Genomic DNA, 20,573 nt, shown 5'->3' with positions numbered 1-20,573 from the left:
GTTGCCCTGAGCTGCAGGCTTCAGAGCTTGCACAGCCTCTGCTGCCCTGTCCTGGGGCACTGGCTGGAGGAAAGGCAGAGCTGGGCTTGTCCTGGGGCTGAGGTTCCCAGCAGGGCCCGAGGGCAGTGGGTGCTGGAGCTGCACTCAGGACAGCAGCGCCCTGGCTGTAGCTGAGGCTTTTTGGCATTTCCCTTGATAGGTTTCAAACACAACCACCATCAGTCCCTCCACAAAGAGAAAGTCTTCATTATGCAAATTCTCATCTTAAAGCTTTATTCATGTGCTTCCTGGCAGGCTTTCCTTTAATCTCAAGAGCGAGATTGCTTGGAATTACCATACACCCTTGTTAATTGCATTAAAAAAAAAATTCAGCAGAGGTTGTTTTTGCCATAATCAAGAGTGATTTTTGATTAGTACTTCTGAAAATCAAAATGTTTCACTGAGAATAGAGAGCAAGGACAGCAGCATTCCCTCATCCCCTGCCAGGAGCAGGGGTCATCCCAGCTGGGGGAATGTGTCCCACTGCTCTTCAGTGGTCATGCCCTGGGCTGGATTGCTGTGTCCCCAGCATCAGCTGCTGGTCCCACTGCTGGGGTGAACGCAAGGGGCTGTTACTCCCACACTTTGCTTCCCAGCAGAGCCCTTCAGCCTCCTGCCCTGGCAGGCTGCTGACAGCTTGTTTGTGCAGGGCAGCCAGTCTTCCCTGGCAGCAGCTGAGGAGATAAATTGGAAGTTCAAAGTCTGCTTTTCAAGGCAGAGCTACCTTGAGGAGGAGGTCTGTGCTGAGGAGGCAGCCTGGCCTCCCTGCAGGGAGCAGTGCAGCTGCACAGAAGCTGCCTTTAGCCACCTGCTCCACCAGCACTGCTACCAGAGACTGTGACACCCCAGCTCCGAGGAGTGCTGCTCTCCCTACACACGTGGAGCTGTGCTTTGGCCTTAGCAGTCTGCAAGAATTTGGGAATCACAAGTAAATTTCCCATCTGTTTGCTGGCCAGTGCCCAGACAGCAGTGGTGGAGGCATTGGTGAGTCCAGAGCTCTGCTGGTGAGTCCTGGCTGGGATCTGCTCTGCTCTGGCCAGTAGTGTTGTGGTGTCACCTGCCCCAGGAGAGGTCCCTGGGGATGCTCAGTGCTGCAGCAGGGCAGACCCATGCCCTGCAGGGAGCAGGCATTTACTCCCCACGGGCTTTTGGGGTGTCTGTGCTGAGATGGCAGAAACCCCAGTGCGAGGATGCAGCCCAGAGGTCCCAGCACAGCTCTGCTCCCAGAGCCCTCCTTCCCCAGCGCCCTGCCCAGAGGTCCCAGCACAGCTGTGGGTGCCCAGCCTCAGGCCCACCCACCCGTGTGTGCCAGCATCATGACATGGAGCCAAAAAGATGAGGCTGGTCACTGGGGACAGCCTTTTGGCTACCACAGCCCTTGCTCTCCTGCTTTCCTCCTGCTCCCCTGCCCACTGTGTTGCTCCTTGGGTGGATGCAGTGCCCATGCAGCCTGCACCATGAAAGTCAGGCACTTGGAGTTACTTTGTGCTGCCCTTGTACCTGCTTTGCATTCTCCCGTAATCTCCCGGGCTGTCAATCTCGTGCCGTCGCAGCTCTCTATTCCCAGGGAAGCTGAACACATATATATTGCACAAAGAGATCCGTGGGCTGCTGCTAAAAATGGAATACACCTCACTCTGAGTGCTGCAGACGGCCTGGCAATACACTGGCTGTGAATTATGATACTGTAATTCAAGCTTTGTCAAACAGAGAGGCTTAATTAGAATATATATATAATTGTAAAAACTAAAAAGCTGACGAGTACAATTGTGTGTTTGAGCTGCCTGCTACAGAAAATAATGAGGAGAGAATACATTAAGGCACAAAAACCTTCTACCTTCAAAGAGCAGCTAGCTCTGATTAAAACTACCCCCGGCAAGGCGAGGGGACTCAGCGAGAGCTGGGGGAGTCTGCAGTGCTGGCTTGGCCAGAACTCTCACCCCTGTTACACAGCTTCTGCTGGACACAGCTGCAGCCTTGGGGTCCCCCCACCTCCCCATTCTGGCTTTGGGGGTTCATATTGGGTGCCATGTGGTGTCCCAGCCTGGTCTCTGTGGATTGCCAGATTAAATAAAAATATGGAAAACATATCTCATTTGCCTATTCCCCCTCACCACAGAGCTGCAGTCCCTTGGGTGCTCCACTGCCCTTGGCTGGTGGCACACAGGGCTGGAATTGCCCCCAGTTGCCCCAGGGGATGTGTGCTTTCTCCCAGCAGCCAAAGACCCAGTGCAAGGGTAGGGAAAAAAGTGACCCAAGCTAGCCGGGTCATCAGCCCTGACAAGGATCCCTTACTGCTCCCCAGCACTGAGCAACCAGCAAAGGGGGGTTTGTGTATCGCTGCTGTTGTGGCCCTGTAACAGGTTGTAGGTGGGGGTGTCCTGTGGGGAGGGTGGCACGTCAGGGCATGCACAACCCTGACTCTGCTTCATGGGCATTACAGACAAAATTCTGCTGCAGCTTGTGGGTAGGAATGGGCCCCAAGCTCCCCAGGAAAGTATAAACCCTTACTGTAAAGATACTCTGTGCTGTGCCTGAGCTCCCATCAGTGGGCTTTGGAAGCTCCACTGCTGCAGTGACTCTGGAGCAGTGTCAGGGCCCCAGGAGCAAAGGGATTGCACAGGGCAGAGCAGGGAGTGGCAGTGCTGCCTCCAAAAAACTGCACGTGCACAGTAAATACACGTACTGGTGGGGTTTTTGGTGTCTGGCCATGAAGTAGCAGATTTGTTGCCACTTAATAGCAGAGTAAAAGAATGAGGAGAGCATTCCAGTCTTATCTGTTGGAGAGAGCAGGGGAGTTTGTGTGCCTGTGACGGCAGCGCTTGGTTATTGATCTACAAAAGGTCTAATACATCTCCGTAACACCCTTTGCATGAAATACAGATGTTGTCAGCTTCAATTAACTGGCAATCTATTATTAATCCTTGCTAGCACCTAGGGGAATCTGGAAAAGGATGTTGGTTTGCCAAGGGCAGCGTTGGGAAAGCCCTGGGTGAGGGCTGTGCCAAGAACTGCCGCTCCGTGGGAAGGTTTTACTGGGCAGTTCAGTGCATCCACAGTTTTCCCAACCCCCACTTGGGCAGCATTGCCACCTCTCCCACCAGGGCAGGGAAAGCCCCAGGATGCAGCTCCAGCCCAGGACTCTTCAGCAGTTGTTGTTTACCTCAGCCCCATGAGGATGGAGGGCCCTGAGCACCTCTCGCCCCCCTTGGGGCCAGCTGGCTCTTTGGAGAGGGGTTTTGGAAGGGGCACTCTCCTCTCATCCTGCAGGGAAAGTTTCCAAGGGAGCTGTCACCAAACCCAGGGAGGTTGTAAGTGCTTCTCAGCTGGCAGGTCCAGTGAGCTCCCCAAAGCCAGGTGGAGGGAGCCCATTTTTTGGGACACTGTGTTCCCTGCCAGGCCCATGTCCCCACTGGGAGAACATCTCTGTGCAATCCCACAACCCCCACAGCCCTTCATTGGAACGTGTGAGCTGCACACAGCCCACAGCTGTGCACTCCTGCACTTGCTGCTTGGGCTCCTGCACTGAAGGCAAAGCGTGGGCAGGATGCACTAGCACAGGGCTCAGCGTGCAGCACGGCAGTGCCTTGATATTGACTTAATCGTGGAGAGCACAGGGAGAGGGAGGGGAGGGTTCCTGGCATACTGAGTGAGTTGGTGCTGCCACCACGTCCCTCCTGCCAGCTCACAGGGTGATGGAACATGTTCCTCCTTCAGGCTGGTAATGCTTCTCATCCCACCAGAGACACAACGTGGGTTTCCCCTTCTGCCTATTTTTAAGCATGCTTTTATATAGAAAGACAAAAATTATGGACTCCTGTTAGTTCCTGGAAATCCAGCAAAGGCTGGGGAAAGAGCCATTCTGAGAAGGGAAGACTGCACAAAATTGTCAGACTGACAAGGCTGGGGCAGTTGGCCAGCGCAGTGATGAGTGTGTTGAGTCTCAGCAGGGATATTGGTGGCTTGGCAGCCCCCAGTGCAAGCCCTGGAGCTGGGCAGGTGTTTTTCAGCACTGTGGATGGTCTTGCACATTTTTGATTGTGCTCCTTTGCACTGACAGACCACTTGTTAACCCTGCAGCTTCACCCAGGCTGTCAGAGCAGGAGAGCAATGCCTGTCTCACAGTGCCAATATTTCACCAGCAGTAAAGGCCCAAGAGGGGAAGATTTTGGGAAGGGAGGAGAGAGGCATGGAGGGAGGCTGAGGGTGGCAGATGCAGCCCTGCTGTGCTGAGCAAGAGGCCCTTCCACATGCCTCTCCTGTGGATTTCACAGGGATGTTCCCTGCCTGGCCTGCTGCTGGCCATCCCTTCAGGCTCGCAGGGAAGTGCTGGCATCGTTCAGCCCGATGGGAAACTCAGCGTGGGCTGGGACACTCATTCTGTGCACCCACTCCAGCAGCACCTAACGAGGAGCCTTTGCTGGGGGAGAATCCCACAGGGACTGCCCAGCTCCTGCCCACAGATCACATCATCCCCTCAGGGCTGCTGAGTGTTTCACAGGCAGCAGATGAGATGAGAGGTGATGTGTGAGTGAGTGGAAGCGGAGCTGCAGCTGCTGCAGTACTTAGTGACCACTCTCAGTGAAGTTTTTCACTGAAACGCTGATACCTGCTTTGTGATGGACTGGTGCTTTCCCATTGTTATTGTCCTTGTCAGTAAAGCTTTAAATTTATTCATGAAGCACGCTGGAGCTCAGGTGGCAATAGCTAAATCCATTTAGCAGTAGGAATAAGAGGAAAGCCATTTTAATGTTCTCTTGCAGTGCTGCAGTACTTAGCAAACCCAAAGGATATTAATTACTCAGCATGCTCCGAGATGTAAAAGCATGAATTTATCAAGACAAATACATTCAGAACTAGGGTAAGTCAACAGTAATTAATGCCATGCAAAAAAGAGACAGAGAAAGGAAGGATTAGCTGGCCCTGTTGCAGGAGAACATGATGTAGCCCTGAGTTATCCCTGGGCTGTATGGAACTGGAGTTGTGGTGAGGCATCTCTAACAAAAAAATCTGCCTGTGCCTGTCACGTATCCCTGGGATGGGGGTTCGGTCCTGGTTCACATTTCCAAGGCAGAATGATGCAGGCAGCCTCTGAAATGCTAAGTCGTGCTTGGCAGCCAGCAACAGCTTTTTTATGCAAAGCCTTTGATGCTGGAAGGCACTTGGGAAGAAGAGGGGCATAGGGCTTTTTTGTTTGCCACTGAATTTGTCTGCACTGTCCCAGTGTTTTCATGGTGTTTAGCAATCATATAATCATGAGCACAGCCAGAGATGAGTGGCAGCTCAAGAGATGAATTGGTAGGTTCTCCTTGACAAATCTAAGCATAACATGTGTCTTTGTACCACATCCATTAGGGCAGACAAATGGAAAATCTGGAGGTGGCTGCTCTGCATTTAACAGTCACAGCATTTGGAGAGGGCTGATGTCTTCCTCATCACCAGTGTTGGGTCAGGCTTGGAAAAAAACAGCAAAAAACAAAGCAATTTGAGCAAACAAGTCTAGCCATGCCTTATTTAAAGGTGGTTTACTCGGTATGGAGTGAGTACAGCCAGTGCTGATTCTTTGTCTCCAGGTCATGGGGATGACACAGATGACTTCAACCTAGAAGATGCCCTGTTTGACCCCGTCACCAGGAGACGTAAGTCACTTTTATGCATTGTTTAAAAGAGGAGAAAACAAATAGGTGCAATTTGTTCTTTGGGATCTGATGCTGGTGGGAGGGGGGGAGAGGATACCACTGCTCATCCTCTCTGCCTGGCAGACCCAGGGTCTGGGTTACAGCTGGGGGCAGTCCTGGAGGAGCTGCCTGCTGCCCTTTGCTTGCTGGCTCCTGTGAGGAGCACAGAGGCACAGCACACCTGTGCTCTGAGGCACCAGTGGCACTGAGCCTGCCCTTCTGGCTTCCTTGCCTGCCTCAGTGCTGCTACCAGCAGGCCTGGCCCTGCTGGCTGGAGCCATCATGCAGTGCCTCCCCCAGCTGGGAGGGCAGCTCGCTGTGCCCGGGCAGGCAGGGGCAGTGCCAGCTCCTGCCCTGCTGCCACTGAGGGTGGTGCCCAGGAGAGCACACGGTGCCCGAGGTCACTGCTCTGCCTCACTGGGGTTCCACTGTAGCCTACCAGGCAAAGGAAACTCACTTCCTCAGGGCTGCCCCACTGCTGGCATGCAGCACTCGGTATTTTGGTGTTTTACAGCCCAAGGACAAAACCTGACTGCCAGCACAGCAGCTGAGGGGTGGGAGGAGGCTCATCTCCCTCCCTGGGAGATGTCACCTGCCTTACCCCAGTGAAAAGGCTGTGCCCAAGGCCACACACATCTCTGGCTCCATTTGCTGCCCAGCCATGGAGATGCTGTGGCAGAGCTGCAAATGCCAGCACCCAGGACCCCTCACTGCCCAGCACTCCCCAGGCAGTTCATGGTGGCTGTCCCCAGACCCAGCACCTAGCAGGGATTGCTCCGTGAGCGATGCCAGGCTCTGGGATCAGGCAGAACATACCCACATCTATGGAAGGGAAAGCTGTAACAGTGTTTGCCACCTCTTGTGCTCTAGTCTAACAACAGAGGGACACTCATGCTGTGTTACTTTGGAGTTTATGTGGAATAGAGGGTGCTCTCTGCAGCTCTCCTGCATAGGATAGAGCATGGAGTATCAGACTTGGTCACAGGGCTGATGCAGCTCATCTAGAATTTTGCAAAAGCCCTTTAATGCAGCATGTGAAGAGAGCTGGTTAGAAATGACTGATGAGCAGCTCATGTGGAGGGAAAGTGGTGTTCTCCAGGCTGGAGTCCCTGCAGTGAGGGAAGGGAAGAGGCAGCACTGTCCCCATGGCCTCCCCACATGCTGCATCCCACTCTGCATTCGTGTCAGCCCCAGAAAAAAACAAACCAAGGGTCTGGAGTTGGGTCACATCAAACCATACCAGCACACTGGAAATGAAGCCCAGCAACACCACTCCAGTCTCATGGAAATTAATGGGAATGGATCAGCCACAGCTCTTGCTCATAATTTATTCATATACTTGGTAATGCCAGCCACTATTAATAGGCAGTGGTTTCCATATTGCTCCCTCCCTCCCCCCTCAGTGGCTGGCTGTAGCTTGTTTTAGCCCAGGAGCAGCCAGGGGAGGCTGGGATCTGAGTATCAGGGTGTCACTGAAAGCCCTCCAGCTGACAGGGAACCTCCTGTGCCCAACACAGCACAGGAAATTACCTGTCACTGGTCTGCCTGACCAGCCAGGGACAGCAAAGCATTGGCACCTCACTGCTGGTTTCCACACTGTTGTGTACAGTGTCTGCCCTTCCTGCCTGCTGCTGGATCCCAGAGCCTTGGGGCAGATTGCTGCAGCTCCCTGCTCTCCACCAGCTGGGTGGGATGCTGGCTCAGCTCAAGGTGGAGCACTGGGCTCCATTTTCACCCATGGGCTGATCCCTATGGCCACACATTGTGTGCAGGGTGTTTGTGACCCTCTGCCCCGAGTCTGCAAATGCAAATGTCACAAAGCTGTGGTGAAATCTTTGCCATTCATTCTCAGTCCAGAGGTGACATTTTTGGTGATGCCTATGACTAACAGTTTTCCTCCCCATCTCTTTTGTCACAGCCACTCCCAAGGGTCCCAGAAGGCCGGCAGGTGGGACAGGTGAGACCTTGCATGCACATCATCTCAGTCAGTGTGGTGCACTTCCCATGGGCTGAACTGTGTGAGCCCCAAGGGCTGCCCGTGTGGGGCTGAGTGCTGCTGCCTCAGCAGCTGCTTTGGGACCCCTTCACTTGCCCATAGGGGCTGGTGTGTGCACCTGCACTGTTGCTGTGTGGCCAGAGAAATGCAATATTGATATTTCTGTCCATGCTGAGGGTGAGTGGCAGCGGAGCATTTACAGCCAAGGCAGGATTTCGCACACTTTGCAGTACCCTAATGGAAAAGACACAAATCACTGCTCAGCTACACAAGAGCTTTTGTTCCTGTCTGCATGGCACCTGCTAGCTTTCCTTCCAAGAGAAAGTCTAGAGGATATTTTCCTTCCTTTTTTTATTCCAAGATATCCCCAGCCTCCACAGAAAGTGCCATTTTGGTGACACTTCCCCATCCAGGAGAGAATGAGTCTCTTACTGTTGGTGCACGTGAAATGTGCTGTCTGGCCAGCTCCCAGCAGTGCCACGGTTGAGGAAGCTCCCTTAAATTCACACGAGTTCTGTTGCCAGCAGCTCCTCTGGCTCAGCTTTGGCCAAAGAGTCCTGTTAAATATAGCACAGTCACAGGAGCTGAAGGGTTGCTCAGTCCCGCTGGAGGAGCCTGCAATAAACTGCATCAGAGGAGTGCTAAGTAAATCCACTCACCCCTGCATGAGGATCTTGGCACAAATTTAAGCCAATTCAACTGTATGGCTCCTTGGCCACCATGGTCTTTGGTAGGGACAAGAAAAGCCAAGTGCCAGAGGCACATGCAGCCCTACAGTGCTTGGATCACAGCCTGAACGAGAGGTTGTTCCATCCAGGGAACTCCCCCTGGGAGATGGACACATGTGGAGGCTGAGGCTTTGTCTCAGCCAGTTGCTTTTTCCCCAGGGAGTGTTTTTTGGATGAATGATAGCACTGAGAGGCTCCTGCAGTAGATTCCTGTGCCCTGGCCCCTCTCTGTGCATGGCCTGCTCAGCCCAAGGTCACTCATGGGCAGCTGCACAGGGAGCAGTGTCCCAGCCACTGGCTCAGTTCCACGGCCCCTTCTCATCCCCCCAGCTCTCAGGAGATGCTGCAGGTACCAGCAGGACTCCCCCAAAAGTGAATTACTTTGGGATTGCTGGGGCTGGGCAGCAGCCACAGCTTGGATGGGGAGACAGAAACAGTGGCCAGGCTTTTCTGAATCTTTGTGATAGGTCAGGATTGAGCAGCAGAGTGGCTGGATGCCCTTTCCAACTCTAGCCTGACGTGTGTGGGAGGCCCTGGCAATGGTGCAGCACCATTGCACAACACCCACAGAGCAGGGTGTGTGCCAACAGCCTTGTGCTGTCCCCACAAACAGGAGTGTAACAATCCCTTCTCTCCTGCAGACTTCGATTTGGCTGATTACTTTGACACGCCTGTGGAGACTACCACCAAGGCAGCCAAGCCAACTCCCAAGCCCTTCCCCAGGCCAGGGAAGCCAGGTAATGCAGAGCTCCCTGCAGGTCCAGCCTCCCCAGGGCCCCCAGAGGGAGGGTGCCCCCGTATCAGCTGGAATTGTGTAAAGACCAGAGCACTGAGCTGGCCCTGGGCAGCCCCAGTCTCCCAGCAGGGTGGGGGTGTCCCCACACAGCACTCATCTGAACCCACCTTTCAGAGGGCAACAGCATTTTGGTCTTTTTTCTTTTCCTTCCCTTCAGACAGTGGCCTTTGGGATGTCATTCGCACCACCACGACCAAGCAGCCAAAAACTACAAGAGCCCCTCCTAAACGTAACCCAGGTGAGCATCATCTCCACAGCCCCTGCTGCTGGCACAGGGGGAGGATTTGGGATGTGCCAGGATGGTGGCACTGCCCTTGTCCTGCTATTTCTAACCTCTGTTTGCTCACCTGAGACACCTCGAGAAAAAACAAATACCAAAAACCATGGAGAGGACAGGACATCTGAGCATTACCCTGTGTTTCCCAGGGGACCTTGGTGGTTTCTGGACCATGCTTCATTCCCATGCTCACTGGAAGGCACCTACAGGCTCAGGGCACCCTGTCAGCTGAGCATTTTGCTGCCTGCCCAGGCAGGGTTTTGGTTTGAATCAGAACAAACTCAGCAGAGCACGGGTGGGAGGGCTGAGGAGCTCAGTGGGCTCTGTACTGGGCTTTTAGCTGCTGTTTGTCAGAGACAATATCCTCCGTCACCCAGGCAGCTCAAGGGACCAGCTGGGCATTCACAGAGGAAAATAACTCCAAGGAGTCAAGCCACAGGCTGTTCCAGCCAGCACGTGAGCATGGTACAGCCACCTCCCTCCCTTCCACTGCCTGGGCCCTTGGGGCACCAGTTTGCCTCTGACTTTTCCTACCCCTCCTTTATCTGATTGCCTGGCACTGCAGCCATGGGGACCCTGTTCCTGCAGGAAGGACATGCTATTCCCCACCAAAGCTGTGTGGGGGAGTGGAACAGGATGGGCTTGGAAGATGTGCCATGAGGCCCCATAGCAGAATTGGGAAGTGCTTGTGTCTGGAGCTTCATCTCTTTCAACAGTGTTTTTCCCTGATTAATTAATTAATTGCAGAGTTCCTCATCCTATCACCACATTGCTAACCCTGGTCTTGTTTTCTAGAAAAGGATCCTATGGATTTTGACTTGGCTGATGCCCTTGATGATAAGAACGATAGGAAAGATCCTGGGAGGCCGGATGTAAGGCCAGGTGAAGGTAGGCTGACCTCTCCTCTCTGTCCTGCTTGCTACCAGCCCTGCTGTTCCTGGGGCCTGCAGGAGATCCTTCCCAGCCTGACACCATTCCCCCCAAGGGATGGGATAAATACAAACAGGTGCTGCCTGGTGCAGTGTCCTGTCCACTGCCCCTGTCCTGCCCGCTCAGAGCGGGGACATTTGCACAGGCAGCTTGGTCCTGGGGAGGGAAGGAGCCTCTTCCTAACAACTTGCTCTGTGTCTGTGTGCAGGTTTTTTCCCCCAGGGTCTCTTCTGATCCATTAAGTTGCAGTGGTGGTGTTGAGTTCCCCCATCCCCAAACCCAACAGCTCTTCAATGGAGCGCATGGGCTGTGGGGCTCACACTCCCTGCCAAGGTGAAAAGTTAGAGCAGGCTCAGGTCCTGGCCTGACACACCCTGTGGGCTGGGAGGGTGGGAGGGATCTTTTTCCATCTCTGAAGTACTCTGGTGAATGAATCATTTGTCTGTGAGGATTGTTCCCCTGAGCACTTGAGCTGGGAAGCAGACTTTGCACGGCTGGTTTATTGATGTTGGGATGGCTGTACACCCTGCTCACACGCCTAATTAACAGGCAGGTATTTTATTACATTGTATTAACTAGGTGACTTGTCTGCACTTTGGTATTCTGGGCTTGCTGAGTTTTCAGGCTCCTGCAGGAAAGGTGGAGGTGTTGAACTGCTGGAACGTGGCACTGGCCACAAACCAGCACACACATTCCCCCAGCTTTGCTGCTCCCTGGACTGCCTGGGACCTCTCCAGGCTCTGGCATAGTCAGGGCTTTCATTCTTTTCACACTCATTACTGAGCCCATAAATCTGGTTTTTGTGGTAAGCTGATGAATAAGGCAGTCTCTTCCAGTTAAGGCAAAGGAAATCCTTCCCAATGCACAGCATCAGAGGAGGAGCCTTTTGCTGCCTCTGCTCCCATCACTCACCTTGCTGCACACCCAGCTCCCTCTGGGACTGCAGCTGAGACCTTCAGCAGCACCACTCATTCAGCTGCAGGTCCACAGACCCTGCTTCTCTGTACTTACCCTGTAATTAATTAGACTTGCCCACTACAAGATAACTTTTTCATGTGTACAAAACGTGTTGGTGCTCAGTTTTTCCCCCGGACTGTTCTGTCCCTGTGGGAAGGATAAGGGTCAGCTCCTGCCTGCAGGACCCCAGGCCCAGGTGGTTCAGTCAGAGACTCACTGATCCACAGCAGCATGGTCATGGCAAACACAAACCACTTCTTCCTGCCTCCTCCACTCCCAGCCAAGGCTGACCACCAAAACATTTAATGAACTTTTAAATGATCAGTCATTTGTGATTTTCAGTCATCCTCACTCCTAAAAATCACTCATTTCAGTTAAAAACTAGTCAGTTATTACCTCTTCTATGACCTTAAAGTAATTCAGTGTTAACATCTGGTAATTGTAAGAGAAGCAGTACTACTTTTTGACCAGTCCTACTGCCCAAGGGGGGATGGAACAGCCCCTGATCCCAACCTCTGGCACAGCTGTGGCTCCCTCAGGTGCCAACCACTGTTTGTTCCCATTCATTTTAAAGGATTTTCAGATGATGACCTGGCCAGCATTGTGGATGGTGGCTACAGCCCAGACAAGAAGAAGGGTGAGTGGTGACCTAGGTATGGTTGTTTTCTTTAGCAGTCATGGCTCAGGGTTACCTCCTGCCCCAAAAAGGGCCTTTACAGACCTGTGCTCACCTCCAGGGTGGGAGCAAATGGGGTCTGAGCCATGGAGCCAAGGGAGAAGTTCTTGGCTTCTGTGGTCACACCTGGTGCCAGCCATTGGAGATGTTTGGTTTTGAGTCCATGGAGGCTCTGCAGCTCCAGCTGCCACCAGGGCAGACAGGACCTGTGTCTCCCCATCACCTCCAGGGCACCCTGGTGCCATGCATGGCTACATGCCTTCATTTGCTTTTCCCCACATACCACCAATGGCTGGAACAAAGGGGAAATCCAACAACAATCGGATAAGCCGTTCACAAGGCTCCACAGCATTAACATTAAAAGCAGTCACATAAAGAGCTGAACACCATGAGCCTAATCAACATTTAATAAATCCCTGTGCCAAGGACAAGATGCATCAGAGGCATTAATACAGTGCTGACCTGCTTCCATAAATTCAGGATGTAAGTGACTCGGCAAGGACTGCAGCTTCCAGTGGGAGCAGCTTCTCCTCCCAGCCCAGATTCTCCAGGGAAGGTGATGGCAAAATAGACTTGAAGCCAACTGAGGGTTCCCTGACATGATGGAGCTCAGCCAATGATGTCACCTCCCTGTGATAGCACCCATGTGCTGTGTAACACTCTGACAGCCCTTCAGGTGTTCCCTGACACGGAGCAGGGGAGGTGTGAAAGGTGGGGGTGAGGGTAATTGTCACACACAGGCAGAGGTGTCCCATGCAGAGGATGCCCCATGCACACCCAGAGGGAGAGGAGCAGCTTCAAAGCCCTCAGAAGCAAAAACCAGCAGTGCAGTGGAGTGTGGGGCAGCAGAAGTGCTGCAGCATGGAGGCATCTGCCCAGCCCCAGGCCAGGGCTGCCCTGCCACCCCTCTCCTGTGTGTCCCCTCCCTCCCAGCCCAGCAAAGCAGAGCACAGGGGCAGAGGGGTGCAGGGGCACTGACGGGATTGTGTCTCTGCAGGTGCCAGTGGCAACACCGACAACGACTACAGCGGAGGTGGGTGTGCCAGGGCTGCTGAGGAGGGAGGGCTGCTGTGAGGGGTGCCCATCACGAGCTCTGTCTGTGCCCCACAGTGGCAGAGACCGGCACCATCGCCGGCATCGCCAGCGGCCTGGCCATGGCGCTCATCGGGGCTGTCTCCAGCTACATCTCCTACCAGCAGAAGAAGTTCTGCTTCAGCATCCAGCGTAAGTCCTGCCCCAGCACCCACCTGGGCCCCACTGCCATTGTCCCCCCAGAGCCCCCAGCTGGCAGCACAAAGCCCCAGGTCACTGAGCCCCCCATGTCAGGCCTTGCACAGACAGGACCCCACCAGCAGCAGCCCCAGGAGCCATTGCCACCCCTGGGGTTTACACTGCCCCTCACACAAACACAGCTGCAGACCAAACCATCAGTACCAAGCACAGTAAATATGAAAAAAAAAACAAACATCCCACCCCAAAATAAACAAACCAACACCCCCCCCAAATCTCAGCAAGCAGTAAAAACTCACTGGGATGCAGGGAAGGGAACAGGGGCAGTGTCTGCACCTGGGGCTTCAGCCCACTACACCCTCAGCAGGTATGTGAAAATCATTGTAGTAAACTGCAAATTAAGCTGCAGAACTTACCTTAAAACACCTTTTGCACGAGCTGCCCCTTAAAGCTGCTTGGTGCAAGCATTGCAGGAGAGTCCTCACAGCCTCAGCCCACAACACTCACCTGACCATGCTGGGCTCCTGCAGCTCTTTATGAGAGGGAAGTTACAAGCAGCTGAGTTACAAGCTTTTTTTTTTAAATTAATCAATTGAAATCTCCTGTGAGTCCCATTTGCTCTAAGGAAAGGGTGTTTGGGGTTGGAAATTTCTGTTGGGATCTTGCTATTTTCCCAGTTGTGCCTGAAACAAACAGCATTTTCGTAAATTAGATCAGCAGGAAAAGTCAAATGAATGTGATGGAATGAAACACTCTTGTATATCCCCCCCACTTAAATGATATTTTGGCAAGAAAAAATAATAAAAAAAATGGAGTAAAGGCTTTGATGAGGAGGAAGCTGAGAGACACAAAGCCCCAGAAAGGCAGCAGGAAATTAAAGTTAATTATAAAGGAGGATTAATTTAAGCCATCAGACATGGCATGCTGGGCTAATGTCAGGCCTTAGATGCATTGCAGTGCATGACAGAAATCTACGAGTTGTCAGCCTCTGCTTTTTATTGAAAAATATAAATTCCATTTGCTGTTATTCCAGCAAAACACGTCTGACCACTCACTTGACACACGGAGGAACAGGCTTGGTTCCTTCTCTGTCCTTCAGCTTTGAGTCTGTTCCGAGGAGCACTTGCTGCTGATTCCTCTAAGGGAGATGCACAGTGCTGCCCAGGACTCTCCATCCCACTCCCTTTTCTTGCACCTCACCTGGTACTCGCCAGCCGTGCCCCGGGGTGAGGCTCAGCCCTTGCTGTGCCTGGGCAGGGGCAGCTGTACCTCCCCTGCCTCCACAGCTTGGCCAGCCACTGCCTGCAGTGTCCCTGCTGGCCTGAGGGCTTTATGGGGGTTTTCTAGCCAGCTGCAGAACCCCTTTCTCCTGTGTCTGGAGGTAGCAGCTGTCCCATTGCTGCCCAAGGCTCCCCCCACACTCCTGTGGCCTCTAAGGGAGATGCACAGTGCTGCCCAGGACTCTCCATCCCACTCCCTTTTCTTGCACCTCACCTGGTACTCGCCAGCCGTGCCCTGGGCTGAGGCTCAGCCCTTGCTGTGCCTGGGCAGGGGCAGCTGTACCTCCCCTGCCTCCACAGCTTGGCCAGCCACTGCCTGCAGTGTCCCTGCTGGCCTGAGGGCTTTATGGGGGTTTTCTAGCCAGCTGCAGAACCCCTTTCTCCTGTGTCTGGAGGTAGCAGCTGTCCCATTGCTGCCCAAGGCTCCCACCACACTCCTTTGGCCCTGGCACCATTCCCTGCCTCCCTCCTTCGCTGGGAGACACCAGTGAGCCCTGTCCAGACTTGGTGGTGAGGCACAGCCAGTACCTGCCACACCCTGAGCTATAGTTAGATGTGCAAACAAGTTACAGAGGCCTAAGAAGTGTGTGCTGCATGGCCTGATTGCCTCAGGCTTCATTTGCAGACCAGCACCCAAATCCCCTTCCCTGGTCCTTCTCCAGTGGATGCAACGGCTAGCACAGCACTCCCACCTCTGCCTTTCCCCACAGCTGTCCCTCAGAGGAGCTGCTGAAGGTGCCTGAGATCTGTGGCACACCCCAGACTGTCTTAATTCACCTCCAGCTCTGAGCTGGGCCCCCTTCCTGCTGCCCACCCTCCTGCAGCCACCCCTGCCACCAGTGCCCAGCCTTGCTCCTTGGCCTTGGCTCCACTTGTTGATAACGTTGGGAACTTCTTTGCATTTAAATAAGGGACTTACTCGGGATTTGACACCCCACTGGGATCCTGCTTCATCACCACAGCCCTGCTCTGAACTGCTGCTTGAAGCTCTGCATAACTTAGCTTTTAATGAGGCTGTGGCACATCTCTGTGCTGAGGCACACAGCAGTGCTGTCCGGGAAGCCTTCCTCCCTTCCCCTCCCGCACTCCTCAGAGCTCAGCTCCTTAGACAGGAATTAGCTGGGCTGTCTCTCGTGATAAAGATGAAGCAGCAGCCTCAGACAAAAGAGCTGCTGCTGGAGCTGTGCCTGCCAGGAGCTCCGTGGGCACTTTGAAACCCAGCAAGTCTCAGCACTGGCTCTAAGTTACCGAGGTTTCTGTGCTGCTGTCACTGAGAGGAGGTTTCACAAAGGTGTCTCAGCTTTTACAGCTCTGTGCCCATTACCAGAATTTTTAAGGCATCAAAGCAAATAATTTCACTTTCTACCCTTCCCATCTCACTGTGTTTATTGTACTTCTCAGAGGGACTGAACGCAGAGTATGTGAAAGGAGAAAACATGGAAGCCGTCGTAAGCGAGGAACCCCAGGGTGAGAGCCTTGCATCCCTTACCCCTGCCCACATCCCTCCTCACAAACAGCTCTGCCGGGGCACTTCCTTAAAGTCCCGGTGCTGCACGGAGCTGCTGTGTCCCTTTGATGATGGCACTGCTTAGGTGATGCTGCAGCTTTTGTAAAACACCCACCACCGTGCTTTTACCCCTTTACTGCACACAAAGGAAAGCCTGGAAAGAGCCCAAGGAGCTCTGCTGCAAACGGTGCAGTTAACATTTAGCTTTCATGTCACCAGCCACTGAGAGTCTTGCACAAGACAAGCATGATCCTTCTTTCAGTGACAGACAATCAGAGCTGCTGCAAAGGCTTTTCCAGTGTCACACACAATCAGCCAGTGCTTGTGCCCTGGTTCCATCGTGTGCTATTGTACTCATGGGTTTTTTTCTTTCTCCCCAGTTAAATATTCAGTCCTGGAAACGCAGTCAGCAGAGCCACCAAAACAAGACAGTGCGAAGATATAAAGCGTGACCCAGGGCTAGAAAATAATCAGTCAGCAGCAACAGAGATCTTACGTGCTTGTAATTTAGCTTTTAATTTAATTTGACTCCAAAGCTATTTAATGTGTATTTAGGCTTGAACTGGCTTTTTATTGCTCTAGGCTTTAGGGTTAGACTGGTAGCATGTGTTTATTTTTTTGTGAAGAGGTTTATGTTTACATGGAAGTAGTAGTGTAGGATTGGTGTGCAGTTGGATGGAAATCCTCAGAAGGTACTTCAGCTGTGGTCAGTTTTCAAGAGCTTACAGGTATGAGGACAGTGAAGTGCCTGTAAATAGCAATCCAAAGCCAAACCCTGCAAAGCGCCTCAGCCACCTTCTGCCTTCAGCTCCGGGCAGTGTCACTTCCAAGGTGGGGACAAAGCTGCACATTTCCTGAGGGTGGATTGCAGTCCTCCGTGTAGCTACACCTAAAAATGAAGTGCCTAAGGTGGGTCCTCGTGTGGGGCCTTGGGCTGAGCCAGGTGACTCCCTGCTCCCAAGCCAGGAGTTGAGGATACTTCACCACCACCACCCAGCGCTCGGCTTTAACCAAAGGACCTGATTTTCACACCAAGTCACAAATGCAGTTGATAGTAGTGTGTGCAGTGTTCACTTCCAGCAAATGCCATTGCAGTGCCCCACTGTGCTGCAGAGCAGAAAGGAACTGCAGTGATACAGTTTGTCTTAAGCTGCACCAGGGGAAGTTCAGGTTAGACAGCAGGAAAAAACTCTTCACTGAAAGAGTGACTGGGCACTGGAATTGTCTGCCCAGGGAGGTGGTGGAGTCACTGTCCCTGGACTTGTTTAAAAAAGACTGGATGTGCCACTCAGTGCCATGGTTTAGTTGATGAGGAGGTGTTAGGTTAGGTCATAGGTTGGACTTGATGATCTCAAAGGTCTTCTCCAGCCTAATTCATTCTGTGATTCTGTCTCTGTGACTTGAGATACCTACATTGTCACCACAATTAAAGCTGTGTGCATATGGATGCTTTCAAGGACAGGTTCAGATCTCAGTCACACCTAGAACAAGTGACTGATTTAACCCAAAAGAAAATAAACAAAGCAGGTATCTGTTAAGACCTGTAATGCTCAGTACAACTCATCTCAAGCTTAACAAGATGCAGTCCCAGTCCCCTCCTTCTTTTATCAGCAACTGTCAGGAGTGCTCCCAGGCACCCAGAGGCAGAAAAAGGATTTAAGCTTCACTCTTTGTGTCACTGGCTAACCTTTAAAATAGGCAGTACCTCCTGAGAGGACAAATCCTCCATCACTGTCCTGCATGGGGTTCCTGCAGCTGCCTGGAAGCACTGGGCTGTGAGTGGTGCTCAGCAGGACACTGGGCTGCACTGGGACACTGCACACGCAGCCCCTGCCACGCTGCTGAACCACTGCCTAGACCCAGCCTTCACTGTCTTGCAACAATTTCTGTTTAGATTTCTAATCCCTCCCCAGCAACCTTTCTGACTGCTGCTAAAATATGGATAACTGCCACTTTCCAGTACATTTTTCCAAATCAATGATTGCTTCAAAAGCATGTTCTCAAGTGAAGGAAATGTCACTTTACGTGGTGTAAGAAGTACTCACTATTTATATATAAACCTGAAATGTGAGCATTCTGTATGGGTTTTTTGCAAATTCTGTATTTGATGAACATGTATTAAGAAAACCAAGGCTTTCAGTAAGATGTACAAATTCACAGCTTTCAGGTAGACTTGACTTCCAGAAGGCCTTGCCAGGAGGTGAAGGAGCCCAGGAGCATTGCTGTCTAACAGCTCCATTTGGAATGAAATTGCCTAGTAACTTGGTTAAGTATTTTGCAATAGCTGCACAATTCTTTATGCTCTTTTTAACACTTGCATTCTTAAAGCCTTATACTAGCTCTGGCAGAACAGCTACAGTGGTTTATAAGGTGCCTCACAACTATTCAGAATGCTTAGGCTACAACAATACTACTCTGAACTGCTGCTTTGTTTTATGAATGTCTGGAATAGGAAAGAAATGTTAATTATTGGCTCAGATAATGGAAGCACAAGAAAGAGATGGGATACACTGTTTGCTTACTCCCACAGAAAAGTTTTCATGGAATAAATGTGGTCTGCAGAATTTGCAGCAGGAGCTCAGGTGCCATCTAAGCCACACGGCTGAGTTTGTGTATCTGCAGTCCCAAGCACCAGCACTTGTTTTTGTTCTTACCCAAACACATTTGAAGCTGTAGCATGAAATGTCTTCTGTAAGCTGTTGTAGATGAAGTGTTGCAGCAGGGCATTGATGATCACTAGAAGTTGTTTGCCCAGCTTAGATCCAGTGCCCATAATTCCTCCTCCCACTTTGCCAGTGACTGTCAGTAGTCAGTGTGGTTTGAAGAGTTCAGCACCTACCCCTCCTCTGGGGAACTCTTCCACTGGGGCACAGAGGGAGCACAAGTCTAATTCTAAATACTACAGGTCACAAATTTAACAAGGAAAGGCAGCAAGCTGTTTTACTGGAAAACCCACCTCAGTTTTTGGGACTGAGAAGCTGCTGCTTTTGCTTATAGTCTCTTCTATAAGGCTGGTGACTACTTAAAACTTAGTGTAGTTTGTAGGTATGTGGAAATCCATAAATGCACAGTGAAAGAGAACACTTCCAAAGTGAATAGTGACAGAATTCAAGATTTCTCTAGGATTTCAAATAGGAAAATACTTGCAAATTCTGCAGTAGAGAAATTAGGCTTGGCCTTCAAAAGTGAACAAAAGTCAGAGTCTTGGTGGTAAATGTCAGCAAAGGCTAAATTTCTTTTTTTATTGCTGTTTGTCCCCTCTTCCATCTGAACTGCCACCAGTCTCTGAAAAACAGGGAGTTTATATCATCTATATTTTAGGCATTATAGCAACTGAGAGGTTTCCTGTGTATTTTCCTAGCAGTGATCCAAGTTCTGGTACAGCTGACCCAGCACTGACCTCTACTTTCATTTAATTACTATTTATTCACTTTAAATTGGGATATGGATTTTTAAAAAATCCTGCATTTAAGCTCTGTATACATGGCATGAACTTTCTCGTCCTTTATTAAAAAAGGCAATAAACCACTAGAAAATTGGTTTGCTGTTTTTTTTTCCATGTCCAGTCCAAAACCTATATATAAATGTCCTGAGAGTTTTTGTACTATGTATGCTGTGAGCTCTTTGTCTTATGACACCTCACTTCTAAAGCTATTTTAAATGGCAATAAAATGATTCAGAAAAGGTTTGTCAAAGGTTTGACAGAGAAAAGAGAGAACTGAAAGAATTCAGCTGGCTCTTTTCATGTTTATTCTTTCAATTACTTGCATTTTCCTTTGGCAGTACTTTGTTTCAGATTCCTCAGCTGAGAATACTCTGACACAAATTTCAGATCTTTTTGGCACTATAAACTCAGTCATTTTCAAGCAACCCCACTAACGAACCCTTACATGCTCCACTGTCATCCTTAACTACTCATTTGTTGTGATAAAAGTGGAATTAGTCCACAATACTGTTTCAGATTCTGAAAAAGAACGACGAGTCGGCAGGCTGAGGCTTTCAAATTTCTTCTCTAACAGATGAGGTTGAGGAACAAATGAAGTTCAGAAACAACAGGGTTGTGAAATTAGAGAAATCTTTCTTTTGAGTCAAGTTCTGACTTAGAAGCAAGACAGATTCCTTGCTGCTGAAGTGACCTGTACCAAATGAAGGTTGAATGTTATGCTGTAACAAAATACATTTTGTTAATGTGTGTGAGGGTCACGGGGGTAAAAACCAGAATTTAACTACCTTTGAAACCACCAAATAAACCAAGTTGACTAGAAGGACATTTTAGACTTGATTTTTTTTTGTGTTTGTTTTTTGGTTTTTTTTTACATTGGAAGTAAGCTGCAAGCGTTTGGATATGTCCTTATGGTACATCACCTCTCCTCTAACTACACTGAAGACTTCATTTAAAAAACAATCCAAACTAGATTGTGAGAAAACAACTACCACTATGGAAACTTTACTGGTAAAAAGGGAGTATCTGCATGGACA

At 51.0% G+C, this 20,573-nt stretch overlaps 1 protein-coding gene and 1 long non-coding RNA gene across 4 annotated transcripts in view; one reads left to right on the top strand and one right to left on the bottom strand.

Annotated features, from left to right (window-relative positions):
- Window positions 1–20,364, top strand: part of CD99L2 (CD99 molecule like 2) — a 30,425-nt gene extending 10,061 nt beyond the window's left edge. For 2 of the 3 annotated variants that reach the window (XM_039717409.1, XM_039717406.1), the window contains exons 2-11: window positions 5,613–5,678; window positions 7,636–7,674; window positions 9,083–9,178; window positions 9,395–9,475; window positions 10,310–10,402; window positions 11,976–12,038; window positions 13,075–13,110; window positions 13,188–13,301; window positions 15,989–16,054; window positions 16,475–20,364. In XM_039717409.1, coding sequence (XP_039573343.1) covers window positions 5,613–5,678; window positions 7,636–7,674; window positions 9,083–9,178; window positions 9,395–9,475; window positions 10,310–10,402; window positions 11,976–12,038; window positions 13,075–13,110; window positions 13,188–13,301; window positions 15,989–16,054; window positions 16,475–16,539 — 719 coding nt within the window. In that variant the 3' untranslated portion in view covers window positions 16,540–20,364. The remainder of the gene's footprint in view (window positions 1–5,612; window positions 5,679–7,635; window positions 7,675–9,082; window positions 9,179–9,394; window positions 9,476–10,309; window positions 10,403–11,975; window positions 12,039–13,074; window positions 13,111–13,187; window positions 13,302–15,988; window positions 16,055–16,474) is intronic. The other variant, XM_039717408.1, reaches the window with a different exon arrangement.
- On the bottom strand, window positions 7,682–14,709 carry LOC120506169. Its single transcript, XR_005628442.1, has 3 exons — window positions 13,724–14,709; window positions 8,146–8,338; window positions 7,682–7,947 (listed from the first exon to the last, which is right to left on the bottom strand). It is a non-coding gene; the product is annotated as an uncharacterized LOC120506169 (long non-coding RNA).
- Window positions 20,365–20,573: the final 209 nt, after the last annotated feature.

Source organism: Passer montanus, unplaced genomic scaffold, assembly GCF_014805655.1.
Source record: "Passer montanus isolate IOZ18808 unplaced genomic scaffold, ASM1480565v1 scaffold38, whole genome shotgun sequence".
In the NCBI taxonomy this organism is placed as follows: Eukaryota; Metazoa; Chordata; class Aves; order Passeriformes; family Passeridae; genus Passer; species Passer montanus.
Note: the sequence above shows the minus strand (reverse complement) of the source record. Positions and strands in the feature narration are given on the sequence as shown.